Here is an 18,598-nt window from a genome sequence, read left to right as displayed (position 1 = left end):
GAAGTCATAGAATGCAGCTGTGCAACAACTACCTATTAAATTGATCTTACAGGCAGATCTAATCAATTAAATCGTTAAGATATGAAATTTCATATTCAACAGATACAATAATCAAACATCCCACTTAACTGTTGGATGTGTGATTTTAATAACTTTGGGCATTTATTAATAATTTAAACAGTGGTGATATTAAGATCCACACTGATATACCTGTGTATCAAAAAAAAGTCTGCAATTGTTCTTTTTGTTTTTATTTTATTTTTTTTATTTGAAATTGGCAATTATTTTACCCCAATTTTGGAATGATTTTCTCCCAATTTGGAATGCCCAGTTATTCAACCCAGCTCACCACTGCAAACCCCCATCACTAACTCATGTTAGTGATGGGCCGTTAACCATCTGTTTTTTTTCCTGCACTGCAAGCCCGCCATGAAGCCATTGCAGAAGTACAGCGTCGGAGGACCACGCAGTTCTGAATTGTACTTTGGTTCTAGTAAGCCTACTTAGAATTCCTTCTGTACGACCTGTAATTCACTGTCTGCACACTTCTTCTCCCACCATAGTTTAAAATAACTATTTAACTCATAGGCAATGAAAGATTGCTTGGTAAGTTTATCAAGCATTTTACTTTGCAAGGAATACAGAAAGAATTGCAGAAAGCACAAAGCAAGTAAGCACAGCACCTGTGTAGGATCTGACTCTTCCCCTGCCATTCATTATAGGAGGTGCCAGAGTACAGCGTAATGCATCAATAGAAGCCTGTATGGTAATGATGCAAGTGACAGTTTTGACATCTTTTCGGTTTAGAAAGTTTGAAAGGCAGTAAGGTGGAGAAGAAAACGTGGGTTTCAGAACATAAAACAGATGGGGGGTGGGGGTGTATTATTTTTAATAGATTATCATAAATTAGACAGGACGTCTTTGTTAGATACAGGTGATATGTGAATATAACTAAGTAGAGCGATTATCACTTGTATTATTGCAAGTGGATTACAGGTGTGCTTAAAACTATACATGGCTACACACATTAATATGACCACACTGGATCTTCAGTCCCTGACTGCCCCATCACTACTGTAACCTGTTTTTTGGTACCTCATCTGTATAGTATCCTCCACCTTTTTGCCTTATTAGTGGGTTTCAGTTACGGCAACCTCAGTACCGTTGTCACAGGAAATCTGTAGACTGTAAAAAAAAGTATCAGCTATACTGTGCATCTCTTAAACAGTTGCAAAGTTCAAGTTACTTATACAATGGTATAGCTAACTTGAAATATGCAACTGTTAAGAGCTGACAACAATTAAAGGTCTAATTCAGTTTAGTTAAGTAATTGAGAGCTCAGTTGGAATGAAAACCAGCAGACACGGGGTCTCAGGACCGGTTTGGGAATCACTGCCCTATACCTTGTGTTTGTGTTTTATTTTGTTTTCACTGCAGGTGCCATAAACTATTTAGAGTGTGTCACACTACATGAAGTGTCTGAAAACTGGGACTTTTTATAGATTTTGAGCAAAATGGGTTATTTATGGATATTAAGGGGCTGATATAAGGATATGTGCAAATTGTGGCCAAAATCTGCTTTTTGCACGCACAAACTGTTTAGCAGCCATAAAGTGGGACTTCAGCAGCTACTAAAAATGTATGTAAAGAATGGTTTTCACCTGGTGCTTTGCACTCGCTATCAAATTAGCTAATCCATTTAAATGATATTGAAATGTATTCAAATTAAGAAAAGAACATGGAATTTGGCAGGGATCTGGAATACTTAGCGGGCGCAAACATTATAATGAGATGTAAGGATTTTGCCTTGTTACTTGGGCTATTGCTAACCTTCCAATTACAAGGTGCAAACCATTGTAGAAGCGACTCAAAAGCAACAGTAATTAAGAGCTGTATAAAACCATACACCTTCAGAGACCTGTCATTGGCCTCAGGGTGGCTGCTGTGTTACACTTCTTGATGCGACAATGCTTGGCTCTTGTTGAGGACAGACAGGAAAACCTTTGGAGGAGAAGGGCAAGACAGAGAAGACCCTGCATATTCAAACCCAGGGTCACTTTGTTTGGGATGCCGAAGGATGGGGTGGTAAGGCGTTATCGTCACGCTGCAGGTCATCCTAAACTAATAGCTGAATTTCACTTTTTCATCACCTAGTTGACTATCCCCCTGGTAACACCGACAGCATTGACTTTCTCCACTATAGAGGACCATATGGCATCTTTGGTAGCATAACTGATGTTGGCTGTGGATTTTCCAAATAACTCAATTTCATGCTGAGTGACCTCAGCTGTAAGGACTCTCAGCTGCTCCTCAGAAAATCTTTCTGTACGCCAAGAGGACTTTGCTGCCCTTCCTCTGACATATATTTTTGTTTGGTTTGATTTTTGTGTTCCACAAATCTCATACAGCTCCTACTGCTCTCTGTACCCCATAACTCCCTCAACTCTGGCTGTAAGTGCGGCCGCTAAATATCCCGATGCACAGGCGGCGCTCATTACGACCCTCATTATCATGATTGCAGCTCATTATTTTTGCGTGTTGACTAATTTACATTGATCTTACGCTTACATAGGCCACAGTGCAAAATAATTGCCTGGCCGCTAGGCAATTTGGATTTTGCAGCCACAATTGTGTGCACTATACCTGTCCTTACATCAGCCCCTAAATGTTATAGAATTAGCACAGGTAAGTGGCTGAGGAATTTGAATCAAAGGTGATGTGTCTGTTGAAAGGTTGTGTGGGATTAACATATTGCTGATAGAACGCAGGACTTTTCCAAGCAGATTTAATAATTTAGCGATTGTGCCCGCCGATGAAGGCTCTACCGTGTCATAGTTGACCGGACCTGGAGTGATGCATCTTGAGCCGAAGGCGAGGGCGCTAACGAAAGTCAAGGTCAACTAACACTCTGTAGAGCCTTCATCGAGAGGGCACTATCGCTATTGGAAAACAATTTTTCTCACTTCTCTCTTTAAAAAAAACGCTTTGACATCTACATCAAAACAGTTTGTTGAGCTCCACCCGGTTAATAAAACAATATACAATGACACAGCACTCACTATATACAATAACACAGCATTCACTATACACAGTGACACAGCATTCACTATACACAGTGACACAGCACTCACTATGCAATGACACAGCACTCACTATATACAATGACACAGCAATCACTATACAATGACACAGCACTCACTATATACAATGACACAGCAATCACTATACAATGACACAGCACAATCATTTTGCAGCTGTGATTTCACTTTTGAATTTTGCAATTCCACTGCAGCAGCTTTTACTTCATAATTACAATAACAAACTGAGTTCCCAAACAGAGACACCATCTAAAATATAAACCATGTTCTACATTCCTAATGATCCTGGTTCTGTAAGTGAAAGGTACACTGACTGTATATAATGTGCTGAAGTATATAGCTGATAGCTATAACAGTTTTTGATAGAACTATGAGAATACTCCCTTATAAAAGTTTCCCATAGTAAAAGCAGAGGTATGTGTAATAAAGCATAATGATAGCATTGTAAAGCATAAGTAGCCTTATAAATCCCAGAGACCAAAGCCCAGGAAAAACTATGATAAATGTATATTAACCACTGGGAAAGCATGTAGAAACTGCAACATTACTGTGCAGATCTACTGTGGTAAACTTATAAGGGCTATACACATGCTGATCAAGGTAATGATGATGCCACACCTGACTTTACCAGCCTCTGACTGACTCCACTATTGAAAGCTATATCCACCTGTCTGATTTTGTTGAAACAGTGAAAATGCATGATCATTATGGTATGTCATTGCACTCCAACAGGTTTTGACACCTGTAATGTATTTATTATATTCTTGGAGGGAGATATTAGTTCAGACATACCTTCATCTTGTATGTACAATTGAAAAGAAATGGCGTGAATGGTAAGCTGGATTCATAAGGTTTTGTTTTATTATTCTGTTCTATCGTGTACATGCTGTTGCAACATGTCATGGTCATCATTAACATGTTTCTCAGACTGACAGCTCTAACTTTGAATTTACACCGTGGCAGGGTTTATGTTACTGGCACTTTTATCACGTACAGTGTACGAAGGAAGGGCATTCGTTATTTAGAAGATGTTTAAAATGTATTTAGAACCTGTTTTAAATCAAAATCCTACATGTTTTCATTGTATTCATTTGATCAAATGAGAAGTCAAAACCAAAGAAGCGTTGTGCTGGTGTAATTTTACACCTACTTTGGTTTTGGTTTAATTTCCTGTTTGCTGCAGTGGAAAAGCATAAAAAGTGTATTTTTGGTGATGGTCTCAAATGATGCTGTGTCATTGCATGTGCTGTGTCATTTCTAAGGTGTGTTTAAGTCTTTGTTTACTCATCATGTTTCAGTAAGGTGTGGTGGTTGCTCAATAATTCCTGTATATAACCCAGGTACTCCACTGCACTGACAGTCGGATTGTGTTGTGCAAGACATTTGTAATAGAAGGTAGCTCCAGTCTTTACAACTTTCAGTTAAGTTTTTTTAACAGCTTGCAATGGCAACTCATATATTGCTGAATACCGGTGCAAAGATGCCAGTCCTGGGACTCGGAACATGGAAGGTAGGAACTTTTTTTTTTTACTTATTCAGTGCATGCAAGACGAGGTTCACTTCACTAAAAAACTATAGTTTCTTACAGTAAAATGTTTGGTACCAGAACAATTGTTAGGTTGTTTTTTAGTTTAGAGCCAGTAGATGGATTGACGTGATCATAAGATAAATAATCATTGAATTAAAACTATTCCTAGTATATATATAAATCGGGCACTATTGGCTTACAGTAAGAACCAGGGGTGTAGTGCTGGGGGGTCGCGGGGACGCGCCACTACCCGCTTCTCCTGGGCAGGGAGAGCACCGCTTCCGTACTTGACGTGTGGAATATTGAACTGTTTTACTCCTATTAAAATATGGAGATATACATGTGTATAACCGATACAAAAAAAGCAACGAATACAATAACCGAAAGAAACCACTGAGAGATAAATAATGAAAAAAAAGTTTTAATATATCGTGCCTTGTCTGGAACAGGTGTGAATAATGTAGAGAGGTGAAGGGAACCTGCTGTATTAACGCTGTGCTAAGGTGTTAGCGTTTTACAATTAGATTTAATAATTGGAACAGTTTTTATTTTTAGACCCATATATAAGAAAGAAGGTAGATAAAACAAGTTAAACATTTTTTCAATCGCAACAAACAAATAATGTTTTGGTGATAAGAAGGTCTGTTAGTTAAAGGAACGGTTTATTGATAAGTGAAAAAATAAGTCTATAGATTTGGGGTGGCCAAACTTCCCGACCCTACGAGTCGCATACCACGTGTTCCATACGGTCGAGAGCCGCATGACACGTACTGTAAGTTAAACATGGGTGGATCCAGGAGGGGGTTCTGGGAGTCCGGAACCCACCCCCTTTCATTTATGTTCTGAAGCTCCAACAAAAAAAGTAATGTGGGCAAAATAACTTCATTGAGGGGAAACAGAACAATAAATGTAAGTTGAAATACAAACGCAAAGCAGATATGCTTTTGAAATTCATAAAAGTGAATGAAATGCCATCAATTTTAAAATAAAAACAAAAACTAGGCCCAACTGTAGGTGTAACAGGCAGCGTTGTATGAACAGCCGTGAACTCTTAAGTACCCAAAAACCTAACAAAACAGGAAATTACCATGGTCAGTTTTCAAGCAGGAAAACACACTGCATTGATACTATCCCTTAATTACAAATTATTAAACATAATGCAGACAATTAAGTAGTATTGACGGATCAATTTCCTTACCACGTTCTATCTTTATAAACATTATTAGGCCTATTTGCCTCCCTTTTATTGAATTAAACTATTTTGGTTTTTTTAACAAGCGAGTCAAATGTTAATTATGCAGTGAGGAATAAAACATTTTAATGGTAAAACAAACAAAAAAAAATCAACAAAGAAAAAACTAGGTCTATATTTTAACTTATTCCTGTTTTTATTGGTAGTCCCCACCAGGCAAAGTAACCGAAGCAGTGAAGGCAGCCATTGACGTCGGATACCGTCACATTGACTGTGCCTACCTCTATCAAAATGAGAACGAAGTAGGAGAGGGCATCCAGCAGAAGATCAAAGAAGGGCTTGTGAAGAGGGAGGACCTTTTCATTGCCAGCAAGGTACTGTGGTTATTATTCTCTGTACAACAGGCTATATTATAACATTATAATTTAGCCTGATGTATATTTGAACAGGAGGCTGTGTGGTCCAGTGGTTAAAGAAACGGGCTTGTAACCAAAAGGTCCCCTGTTCAAATCCCACCTCAACCACGGACTCATTGTGTGACCCTGAGCAAGTCACTTAACCTCCTTGTGCTCCGTCTTTCGGGTGAGACATAATTGTAAGTGACTCTGCAGCTGATGCATAGTTTACACACCCTAGTCTCTGTAAGTCGTCTTGGATAAAGGCGTCTGCTAAATAAACAAATAATAATAATAATAATAATAATAAATAATAATAATAATATAGTACAACAAGGTGTGTTTCTTTGTGGGATATCGCTATGCTTCAGGTGCGTTGTGAGGGCAAGTTTTCAACCTACAGGAAAAGTGATATTCCACAATGACACATTGTGACGCTGGAGTGCCGTGTTGTGGTTTTAGAAATAGACATTGTACAAACTGATGTTGCTAATATTTTTTAATGCGTTTCACTTTTGTACATACCAGTCGCTCCCCTTGCCAGCATGTCTAAAGCACACTTGTATCTTGTTTAACTGCCCCTTCTCTTTTCTGTTTAAAACAGCATTATAACAGTAGGATTGCACTTGAGAATTTTCTTTAGTCAAAATGTTGAAGGGCAAGTAGGTTCAGTTCTAGTTGTATGCCATAGACATACTAGGCTACCTCAGCAAAAGTAAGAGCTAGTGCCATCTAGTGTTAGTGGCAGGCAACTACAACTGAAGTTATTTGACTTTGCAATGCTGCACAGGCACCTGGGATTTATTCACAAAGTTTGCAAGTACAGTATTTGTTCTCAGAAACAATTACAGATGACCACCACTAGGGAATCAGCAGTAGTAACTCCTAGGCGGGGTCGAGCAGGGAAAACCATGTGACGGTATCAGCATTGGTACACCGCGCAGGTGCATCTACACAAACTGGAGTGTAAACAAAATGAAGACAAAACTGCTCAATAAAACACAGCTAGGAATACAACATGTCCTATATCGGGCAGATGCAGGCATGTGCCCGAGAAGCCAGGGACAGTACATTGTCCTCGCTACGTACCCCTTCTATGAATTGCTTTATGCCCAGTGAATACCCCTTTACTTATCGGGGATATTCTGGAATTTGCTAATTCTTCATGTAAGCTTCCCAGCAGAGAGAAGGTAGAGATAGCCTTGTGCAATATACAGTGTCGCCTTTTGCATCACCATTTACTGGATATTATTGGATACTAGTGGTAAAGGTCTTTGCAATAGTCCATAGATCAGAACAGATACTGAGAATAGGATTCCAACAATTGTACTGGTTGGCAAAACAGCCTATACTAGAGCTCAGGTCCAGTGTATAGAGTGAGTGTACTTTTCCTCCACTCTGTACAGAAAATATTGTAACCTATATTCATGTTTCAATGCCGACTGCAGCACAAGAAATCACAGTGTATTAAAACCATTTTCTCCTCACAGCTGTGGTGTACATTCCATGAGAAGTCCATGGTGAAGCAAGCATGCCAACAGACCCTGTCTGACCTGAAACTTGACTACCTGGATCTTTACCTCATCCATTGGCCTATGGGATTCAAGGTGATTTTCTGCTTGTCATGCACACACACACACAGACCTAAGACATGTATTAATTGAACCATGTGACCTGGACTTGTAGTAGTTGCAGCTATGTTATTCATTTTCTATATATTTTGAGGTTCGTTATCACAGGCAGGTTCAATGTCACTCAGCACAGTGCAACTGCCAACAGCACCAAGTCTGAAAACACTCTAAATGCAGTTTTTACAGATATCTTTTAGAATTCTTGTATATTGTACAGTATTCTTAAGAGCTGTTTCAGGCCATGTACTATAGATAATTAGAATAATATGACATATGGGTCCTGAGTGGTTCACAGTAAAGACACAACCATGTGATGGACTGAGTGAGTCATACCGTCAGGGGCTTAGGAGGCAAAATTGTGCCACAGCGCCCCCTACTGGCCAGGTACCAAGTGAGCTCATGCAGACACTGTAGTGCTAGCCTTTGTCCAGGGGCTGGTACTCGACAGCATAACTCAACGGCTTACTTTCCAAAAGAGTTGTGTTGATTCTTCTACCAACTACATTCAAGAACAGCAACAGCAGTATAGTATGGTGAGTTGTAGATATTTTGCAGTTAGAAAAAAGTTTTAGATCTATTTTTTGCCGGTTTTACATAAATATCTCTTTTGTAGCATGATAACTAATGTCTCTGTGTTGCAGGCCATACATACAAAGAATGCAGTCCTTACTGGAGCTTGGTTCTTTGTCACACTGTCATCAGTCAATTTCCTTAAGATAATATATAATACAGAAACAATGAGAAAAAAGTCATTGAAAAACTACATAACTGTTTGGTGACATAATTGAAAATAAAATAAGTAAATAAATAAATAAATGTATAGGCTAAATCATCTTATTAGTATTACCTACACGTGTACAGCATACCGTAAATAAACACAAGTACCTGCATTAAATACAGGTCAAAATATGAGCGAAAGGGCTGCCATACAGTATAGAATTTAATACTAGATCCTTTAAGAGTAAATGTCGACGACTCTAGTTAACCAGCTATATTAGCTAATGTAAATATGTCTCTACGGCTTGCTGACATGCCAAGTTACCCTCTACATACAAACTTCAAATTACACAAAACTACAAATTCAAATTCCAGTGGGGTCTATTTGAATGATCTTTGCAGTGGTGGATCAAAGTAACGTTAAGTCAATATGAATTGCTCCATCGTTTCTATTTCAGGCGGGCAGCAATCTCTTTCCTCTTGATGACAGAGGATTAACGGTGCCAGACAATACCTGCTTTCTGGACACCTGGGAGGTAAGTCCAGTGCTTTATACTTTAATATCTGACAAGGTGGTTGTTCTATTTGTCCCTCTGACCCAGGGGATTATAAGAGTATTTTGCAGCATGTGGTTATCCTGGGATACCACTAGAAGTAGGTGATTGATGAAACCCAGGGGGATTCCCTGATGCTAAAACCGAGAGGGCGGGGAGGCCCACCACCACATAAAGGGTAAAGTTGTGCTGCACTACACTACAGACTCCAGTACTCTGCACTGAACTGATGTGCTTCTGTGGTACTGCCAAAATACTGTTCATCTATTTGAAATATGAAGTGAGAAACGCTGGCTGTGTGTTTACGTTGGCAGTGAGGATACGAAAGCATTTTACAGTAATATTTATTTGGATGTGCTGATTTGTTCAATATGTTCCTCTGTCAGTTGTATTTATTTCTCAGTTCTGTACCCTGTTCTCAGCTTGGACCCTGGAAAGGAGGGTGAGCGGTGTATATTATTTGGACATTTTTTGGGTTGAATCAAACCAACTCATTTGGTCTCCGAAGAGCATATTTTACTGAATAGGTATCCCAGCTTCAGCAGTACCACTTAAAACCACTTGTGTAAAGCCAACCAAGCACGTTTGTTATTGCAATGACTTATCCATCAACGCACTTTCACAGTTTAAGGGTTTTGCAGTGCTCAAAAATATTCTCATGAGATATTTTTTTATCTTATTTTTGTCTCTGTGAGTAGTGTAACAGCAACATGTGTCATACCCTCCAACATTTGAGAGAAACATGTGCACTTGTGTGGCATTAAGAGAGCAAGCGGCTCATAGCAGTGTGTAGTAGTTAGGGCTCTGGACTCTTGACAGGAGGGTCGTGGGTTCAATCCCAGGTGGGTGACACTGCTGTTGTACCCTTGAGCAAGGTACTTTACCTAGATTGCTCCAGTAAAAACCCAACTGTATAAATGGGTAATTGTATGTAAAAAAAAATATATATGTGTAAAAAATAATGTAATTGTATGTAAAAATAATTTGATATCTTGTAAGTCACCCTGGATAAGGGTGTCTGCTAAGAAATAAATAATAATAATAATAATAATAATAATAATAATAATAGTGTAGTAGTGAGTGACCTGCTTCCATGGGGGTCTGGGACATGCCCCTCTCATAGAATCTTTGAAATGTTAACTTTGAAATATGCAATTTCCTGCAACCTAGAATGCACATTTTTACATTTAGTTACAACAGAAATCTGTATATGTTTCATTAGGTCTCACAAAATCTCACTAACAAATTCCATCATGCTGAAGAGCCTTCCCTGTCTTCTTAACCCTGTGCTTAGTTTCCTGTTCTGAAATTCCATCGTGCTGAAGAGCCTTCCCTGTCTTAACCCTGTGTTCAGTTTCCTGTTCTGAAATTCCATCGTGCTGAAGAGCCTTCCCTGTCTTCTTAACCCTGTGCTCAGTTTCCTGTTCTGAAATTCCATCGTGCTGAAGAGCCTTCCCTGTCTTCTTAACCCTGTGCTCAGATTCCTGTTCTGAAATTCCATCGTGCTGAAGAGCCTTCCCTGTCTTCTTAACTCTGTGCTCAGTTGCCCTGCCCTGGCCCACACTTTATTTGTTTTTAAAGCAGGTAGTATTAATTGACTTACTCCAAAAGTATCCTATTTCAATTTTAAGAACTTCTATCTCTTACCCAAGTGCACACATACTACTGAAGGAATATACATTTCTGTGCCTGAATGATGTACTGTTTAAACATTTGAATATTCTTAACAAAATGCATGTTGAATAGAGAGAATAAATTACAGATACCATTAGAATTTTTTTTTGGTTGGGATACATAGTATGATAAATGAATTGTGGTAGGACTACAGCAGTACTGAAAATGGGTAGCCTGCTGAGTAGGTTACTCCTTAATCTGTAGAGTTGGCATGTGATGTGAATTTCACTTAGTATGACAAGCGAATTGGTACACAGTTTGTAATGTTGGTTCACTGCATTCCTGTTTATTACCAATAGTGATTTTATTTTAGTATGTTAATGTATGTATTGGTATACAAGCATTTTCTTTATCAGTTCTATGATGTGTAATGCATCAAAGAAAAGCCGAAAACAACTTTTGAAACCTATTCTAAATCATACATTTATTATTGGGTTTTTTTCCTGGCTGTCCAGTCATAGGGTACGGCAATTAAATGTCATTACTTTTTAAAACTAAACTCAGGGATAATTCTAGATCTAAATTGAGGAAGACAATGACTGGTTAAATTGTCTTAAAATAAATACATTTTAATTAAATAATTTATTATAAAAAACATTCAGATTAATTTTAGATTCCTTATCACTAGTTATTGAGGGCATCGGAATGTGGGAATGTGAAAGCATCTATCAGTCTCTTCAAGTTTCCCATTTTGAACTGTTCTCACATGTTCCTCAGTTTTTGTATTTTCATAAGAATATTTAGTCAATACATGTATTTTCAGTAGTAGACGAAGTTTAAATATGTAGGTTCAATGCCGTTAGACTACTATCTTACCCCTTTATTGTATGGGATTCATTTGCATCCCTCCGCCTCCCCAACTCCACACTAGCACTTGCCTTTTGGTACTATCTGTTATGGGGTGTCTACTACCTCCTCCAGCAGGCCAGGTGTTGGACCCTCAAACTGAGAGGGTTTGAGGCAACTGTTCCTATCCGTACATCACATAATAATTAATAAAATAAGAATTCTTCAAAATTCTGTGTTGTGCGGGTTTGACCTGATCTACTGAATCCTGAGACAACACCACATGTGTGGTTTATGCAATCCAGGGTGATTCCCCAGAGCTTTAAAATGCTCTTCACCAATAATTATCTTCCATGAGGTGTTCTGTTGAAGGTTAAAATAATCGAGTCTTGGTATATCTCTGTGGGCTGCACTTCGATCAAATAAAGTAGTTTCTTATCAAATTTACCCCCAAATGTTCTAACCGGCACTGGCTGCATTGACATTGTTTTCTGGAGATATCTAGATTGGGAATGTCATGTTATTAATATTACTGTAATAATTCCATTATTTCAACAAATCCATTTTACAGACGCACTATTATCTCAATTACCGGAAGAGGAATTCACTGTATATAAAAGTAATAACATAAAAATACATTAAAAAACAACCCAGGTGTGTGTGTTTGTGTCCTCAGGGAATGGAAGAGTTGGTGGACGCAGGAATGGTGAAAGCCATCGGGGTTTCCAACTTCAACCATGAACAGATAGAGACCCTGCTAAAGAAACCAGGTCTCAAGTACCAACCCGCCAACAACCAGGTATAGTTCAGTGCATAACGCTATCAAAAAGAGGGATTTAGAAGAGACAGATTTTGCTTTGGGTGTTTGTCAAGAGTAATGCAAGCGAGTGTGATGTGATGACCCATTCCATTTGTCTTGTGGGCCACGCATGGGAAGGTTATGGTCCAAGTTTGCTTTTAATTCATGATGCTGGACAAGGTTGTCTAGGTCTGTGTGTACACGCAAACAATCCTTATGTGATATTGCCCCCAACACAGTGCGTCAAGGCTTTTACATGCAATCTATCAACAGCAAAATATCAAGATCCTGCTTATCGCATTATATGAGATTCAGTTGTGATAATCATCCACTGAACTATAGAATATATAACTTTTAAGTTTGGTAAAAAAAAAAAAAGCATGCCACAGGCCCTCCATGTAAAGACCATATGAATTATTGTGTTCTATTCTAGTGGCTGTAGTTTCAAGTGCAGGCATACTTGAAATGTAGTGTGTACAGTACAAGTGCTTCAATTGGAGGCAGATGTTCTGCATTATCACGTTACATTGTTTCATAAGGCTTAGGCTACATCAGCTTGGTGCGAAATTCCACTAACACGTCAACACAAGCATTTGACCTCCATTAGTTTTAAAATCTGATTACAGGTACTTATTGAAATCATTTTAATAATGTTTAATTGTGGCACAGCTGCCAAAGGTGTGTCAAAAGTGATTTACTGGTACTTTATATCTTACAAAAAAAAAATCATAATGTCTATATGTTCATAAAAAATAATCCAGGTTACTAAAAATGTCTTTGTCTGTTTAAGGTTGAGTGCCACCCGTACCTGACTCAGGAGAAGCTGTTGGATTACTGCAGGTCGAAGGGGATCTCTGTCACAGCATACAGTCCCCTGGGTTCCCCAGACAGACCATGGTAAGGAGGAAGCATTCTCTATAGCATGGGTGTCCAGACAAGGACCTTGAAGGTTATTCAAATCCAGGTTTAACAGGTAAAATGACATCATTACCTTAATAGGGTCTGGATGGGGGTTTGATTGGGTCAAAAATAAATTGTTGGAACAAAGACCAGGTGCAAAAGGACCAACTTTCGCTCTGAATGTTTTATTGATAGGAGATGTGAAATGTGTAAAAAGGGTAATTATTTTATGTGACGTTCCAAAATTCTTAGTTATAGCTAGGGATGAAACGATAGTACATTTCCACGATACGATAGTTGTGAGCTATTTCACGACACAATGATTATCACGATAGTAGCGGATAATCAAAGATAGAAAATTAACACACCTTACAAATAATTCAAAATATTGTAATTTTACATTCAGTACATTTATAATCTTTAAGTCGGAGAAGTGGCAGGTCCCCAAGGCCTCAGTAAGAGCAATACAGAGGTGCAAAGATTTGCAACAGTCAAAACAGAATGCTGACAATAAAATAATATTCATCTTGGAGCATGAATATCCGCACACATAATGTGACCTGTAGATACTTTAGACAGGAAACATGTATTATAAGACTGACTTGGCACAAATACACAAAGTGTTATTAAAAAGAGCATTATAGGAAATGTTTTACCGTTAATATTTTTAATCAGCTTACTACTTTACAAAAATGGGTTTTGTTTGGTACTCAAGTGCGTTTTTCCAAACTCTAACCACAAAGTATGAAAATTGCATCTTAATTGTGTAGTTGCAAAAAAATTACTAATGACGGTTGTTTTATTAGCCATAGAGAAGGGAAAGGCTGACGCTTGCAAAACAGGCCTCAGCAGCCAACACATGCAGTTTTACTTCATGTTAGCTGCTAATACTGTTTGTACATTTTGTTTCATTCATCGCTCACTGAGTTTTCTACAGACTATCACAGCAACACCTACTGTGCCCTCCCGTATCACTCTCTCATAAGTGAATTTCATGTTGTCTCAAATTCACAGCATATCCAATGTGAATGCAAGTAAAAACAAATAGCTTGGTGGTCCAGTCAAAATATACTGCCGGTCCGGATTCAGACCTACCACCTATCGACTACCTGTGGTGTAATAGGGTTGTTCAAAATAATACATTTACAGCAAACATTTACAATGAGTAAAACTGATCACATACTGAACCCTACAGTGGAACAGGATATGAAAAAGTGGAAATAGGTAATTACATATGATTACACGTTTTTATATCTCCACTGCAGGTGAAAATGTATTACTCTGCGTGAATGTCATTTAATTTAAATCTATCCTGTACTGTATATTCTTTTTAAATGAAGGGCAAAACCAGAAGACCCGTCTCTACTGGAAGATCCTAAAATCAAGGCAATTGCCAAAAAGCACAAAAAAACTGCAGCTCAGGTAAATACTGAACCTTTGTGCTGAATCCACTTGTAAGCTGGATGCTGTGTGTTGATTTTTTTTCTTACACAGGTATCCTACCCCACCTCTGAGCTAGTGTAGGAACTGTGCATGTGTTTGCCTTCATTTCGGATACTGTGATACTGACAGAGATAAAGCTGAAGGGCCTCGGAGACATTCAAATTGAAGTATTGTGTTTGCAAACCCTACCTGTATAGCATCAGCATACTAATGAGTCATTCCAGCTAAAAGGATCAGGGGTGGTTGGTCGACTTCTTGCGTTAATGGGATACACCAAGTCATTGTTTTCAATGGAAAACCCTTGAAACAAGTTTTAAAATGATACAGCCAAGCAGGCAGGCAAGAGTCACAAAACAGTATGCATTCCACATGCATATTCACAACTAACTGGGGAATATGCAGAGGGTGAGACATGACCCTGGCTTGCCAGAACACACACACAACTAACAATGAACCGTTTACCATTATACAGGGTGATTCAAAAGTTATAAGACAAATGGGATAGGAACACACAATTATGGAGAGCTTCCTCCAAGCCAACCTGGCTAAGTGAGGAGTAATGATCACCCTGCCACATACAGTACTTATAACAATAATGTACATCCTACACAGCACAGGCTTGGCACTGCCACCTGCAGGCCTGTGCCAGCTTAATACAAGACGTCGGACCACTCACCTCATCACAGTCACATTGCTGTGGGCTAATGGGGTACCTCTTAACCATGTAAACTATATGGCATTGAGAAGGCAAATCAGAGGCTTCCTTGACATGTGATGGGGGTTGTCTTTTAGGTTCTGCTCCGCTTTCAAATTCAGAGGGGTATCATTGCTATCCCAAAGTCGATTACTCCCCAGCGCATTGAAGAGAATTTCAAGGTAATTACAAAACCTACTAATTATTAACCACATAATGTATACAACATATACACTGTTGTACTGTAAATCACATCTAATATGGACAATTAAAAAGATGGCCATAATTATTATTCTGCTTTACATTTCCCTGCTTTGCTTTGAGTCTTACCACTAAAACATGGTTGTGTTTTCTGGGCTAGATGGCACAAGCGGGTTAATTTCATGCTCAGAATTTTATCTTGCTTAATGAAATGAGTTTGGTATATGCAGTAGTGCAAAAAGAAACTTCTGTTATAAAACACTTTCATGGGCATCCCGAGTGGCGCATCCAGTAAAGGCGCTCCGTGTGGAGTTCAGGATGCGCTCTATGACCTGGAGGTCGGCGTTCGAGTCCAGGCTATTCCACTGCCGACCGTGGACGGGAGTTCCCAGGGGGCGGCGCACAATTTGCCGAGCACCGTCTGGGTGGGGAGGGCTTAGGTCGGCCAGGGTGTCCTCGGCTCACCGCGCACCAGCGACCCCTGTAGACTGGCTGTGTGCCTGCGGGCCTGTCTGTAAGTTGCCCAGAGCTGTGTGGTCCTCTGAGGCTGTAGCTTAGAGATGGCTGCATGGCAGGCCTGCAGAGTGAAAAGAAGCAGACAGCTGACGGCACGCGTTTCGGAGGACGCGTGTGTCCATCTTCGTCTCTCCCGAGTCAGCGTGGGGGTGGCAGCGGTGAGCTGGGTTGAAATAAAAATAATTGGGCTTTCCAAATTGGGAAGGAAATTAGAAGGAAAAATATATATATATATTTGGCGATTCCAAATTAAAATTAAATAAATAAATAAATAAATAAATAAATAAATAAAATGCTGTTGAATGTTGAAATGAGTTTTGCTTCACAATGGAGGGAAGTAGGGAGACAATGTTATTTGAGGCATATGGGTTTAAAACCCTATTCCTACCAAACAATCCACAAACAATACATCCATATTTACATTCATAATGCAACATTGTTATTTGAATTTTTCCAGGTTTTTGATTTTGACCTTGATGGAGAAGACATAAAAAACATCCTGAGCTTTAACAGGAACTGGAGGGGTTGCCCAATGCACTGGTAAGGCTGTCATATTTAAACATGTAAAAGCCTCAGCTTAGTTTAATAATAAAAGAGTCATTAAAGATTAAGTAGCATGGTTCCAAAAAATATAATGTTACACGTCCCCATGAGTAGCTACAACTGTTTAAATTACGTACTTGTCATTTCTCTTTTCATTGTTACCATCCTGACAACTTTACACTTATAACTTTAAAGTCTGTTTCAAAGCTGTTTTCAAAATGGCTGCTCTAGTGCACTGGGGTTTGAGATCTGTCCTCTAAATCACTGCAGGAAGAGCGATTAAAGAACCACATCATCCATACCACATCATGGATCGTTCTTGCTGTGTTACCTGTTTGACAATGTGGGCAATAATCCTTACGCTATCAGTGCACTAGAGCGGACATTTTGAAAAGAGCTTTGAAACAGACTTTAAAGTTGGAAGTGTTAAGTTGTCAGGATGTTAACAATGAAAAGAACAATTACAGGTACGCTATTTAAACAGTTGTAGCAACATGTGGGGGACGTGTAATGCTATATTTACTCTTTAAGCAGAAGAGAAGTCTCTAATTTTATCCCTGATGTATTTTTGTAATCCATTGCAATCACAGACTGACAGCATTGGTTGGTGAAGGTTTGATATTCAGTTTAAAGACTGAATCAGTGAGGAACTTGACCACTGCAATTATGCTTTGGTTGGTTTTCTGGTTCAAAGGTGTCCAACGTAACAAATAATTAATTTTATTAATCGATGGCTGATTTAACAGATTAGCACGAATCTTGATAGGCAGCCAAAGATTAGTGCTAATAGTAGTCTGTGAAATCAGCCATTGGTGTTATTTTAAACATACACATGACGTTTTGAATTATTGTAATTGTTGTTAAGCAGTTCGATATCATGCAATTCAGTAGCTATTACTGTAAAACTCTAGTTTGTTTGGAAATTAGTTTGAACCAAATTAATTCCTTATAAATAAATTATTTTGTCTTATTTTCGCAGGGGTGTGGAGCACAAGGATTACCCATTTAATATTGAGTACTGAGCAGGAGACTGGGTGGAAGAGCAAACCTCCTATCTTCTGGTGCAGTGGTGTTTACTACTTGAAGCTCTCCTTACATTTAGCAATTGCAGTTCTAGTTGATAAATATCAATACGAAGCTATAAAGTGTCCACTTTGTTAGATGAACAGTTTCTGTTGTGTAGGTATATTCATTTCTAGAGATATTACAGGACTTTGTTAAGACCTTCATGTTACTCCCCTGACAACACTTCCTTATAATACTTCCTAACATCATTGTATTTTTGCTTGTGCAGTTAGATGCCCACATGTTTTTATGGTGTGAATTTACTTTTACACTCCTTTAGAATTAAGCGACACATATATCAATAGGTAAACTACACTCATTGTTGCCATTATAGAAGACCGTGCAAAATGTAGTCTGAAACTAAATCCAAGCACAGCCCTGCACACCATGAAGTTTACCTGAACTAGTCTATTTTCATGACATATCCTATTATAATAATAAAATAAGAGTTTTAATGAGAAAAGCATAGATTTGTGATCGTTATTTGTCTGTATCTGAAGTATAACGGGAAATGTGTGTTGTTTTTTTTTTAAATATGTGAAAAAGTGGAATGCGAATAAAATGGTGGCTAGAAGAATGAGGCAGTGAAATGGGTCATTTTTATTGGACAATAGCCATATAGCTATTATGGAATTTGAATGAAATAACTTAGGCGCCGAGTTTTGAAATTCCGGGGGGTGGGTGGGCTGAGTTAGTCGTCATCCCCCCCCCCCCCCCCCCCCCAAATGCCGCGCTGCTATTTTATTATTATATTGTACTTGTAAAAAAAGAAATAGTGTACAAAATAGTTTTACTGTAAAATACTAACATTGTGCTGCTGCTGTTTAATATCTTTTTTTAAAATTCTGCAGTTGATTTATCT

General features: G+C 38.7%; 1 protein-coding gene across 1 annotated transcript; it reads left to right on the top strand.

Moving 5' to 3' along the window:
• The first annotated feature begins 47 nt into the window (after positions 1-47).
• On the top strand, positions 48-18,313 carry LOC117416154 (aldo-keto reductase family 1 member B1-like). Its single transcript, XM_034027223.3, has 10 exons — positions 48-4,608; positions 6,025-6,192; positions 7,704-7,820; positions 9,020-9,097; positions 12,252-12,374; positions 13,165-13,271; positions 14,615-14,696; positions 15,510-15,593; positions 16,586-16,668; positions 17,651-18,313. Exons 1-10 carry the CDS (start codon positions 4,543-4,545, stop codon positions 17,691-17,693), a joined length of 951 nt encoding a protein of 316 aa, XP_033883114.1. The 5' UTR covers positions 48-4,542; the 3' UTR covers positions 17,694-18,313.
• The last annotated feature ends 285 nt before the right edge of the window (positions 18,314-18,598 follow it).

Source organism: Acipenser ruthenus, chromosome 7 (genome assembly GCF_902713425.1).
Source record: "Acipenser ruthenus chromosome 7, fAciRut3.2 maternal haplotype, whole genome shotgun sequence".
Taxonomy (NCBI): domain Eukaryota; kingdom Metazoa; phylum Chordata; class Actinopteri; order Acipenseriformes; family Acipenseridae; genus Acipenser; species Acipenser ruthenus.
Note: the sequence above shows the minus strand (reverse complement) of the source record. Positions and strands in the feature narration are given on the sequence as shown.

Excerpts from the sequence above, each read along its gene's own strand:
- LOC117416154 (XM_034027223.3), top strand. The coding sequence starts at position 4,543 with ATGGCAACTCATATATTGCTGAATACCGGTGCAAAGATGCCAGTCCTG. Across the intron at positions 9,098-12,251 it reads GCTTTCTGGACACCTGGGAG|GGAATGGAAGAGTTGGTGGA; the intron begins GTAAGTCCAGTG and ends TTGTGTCCTCAG. Across the intron at positions 15,594-16,585 it reads GCATTGAAGAGAATTTCAAG|GTTTTTGATTTTGACCTTGA; the intron begins GTAATTACAAAA and ends GAATTTTTCCAG.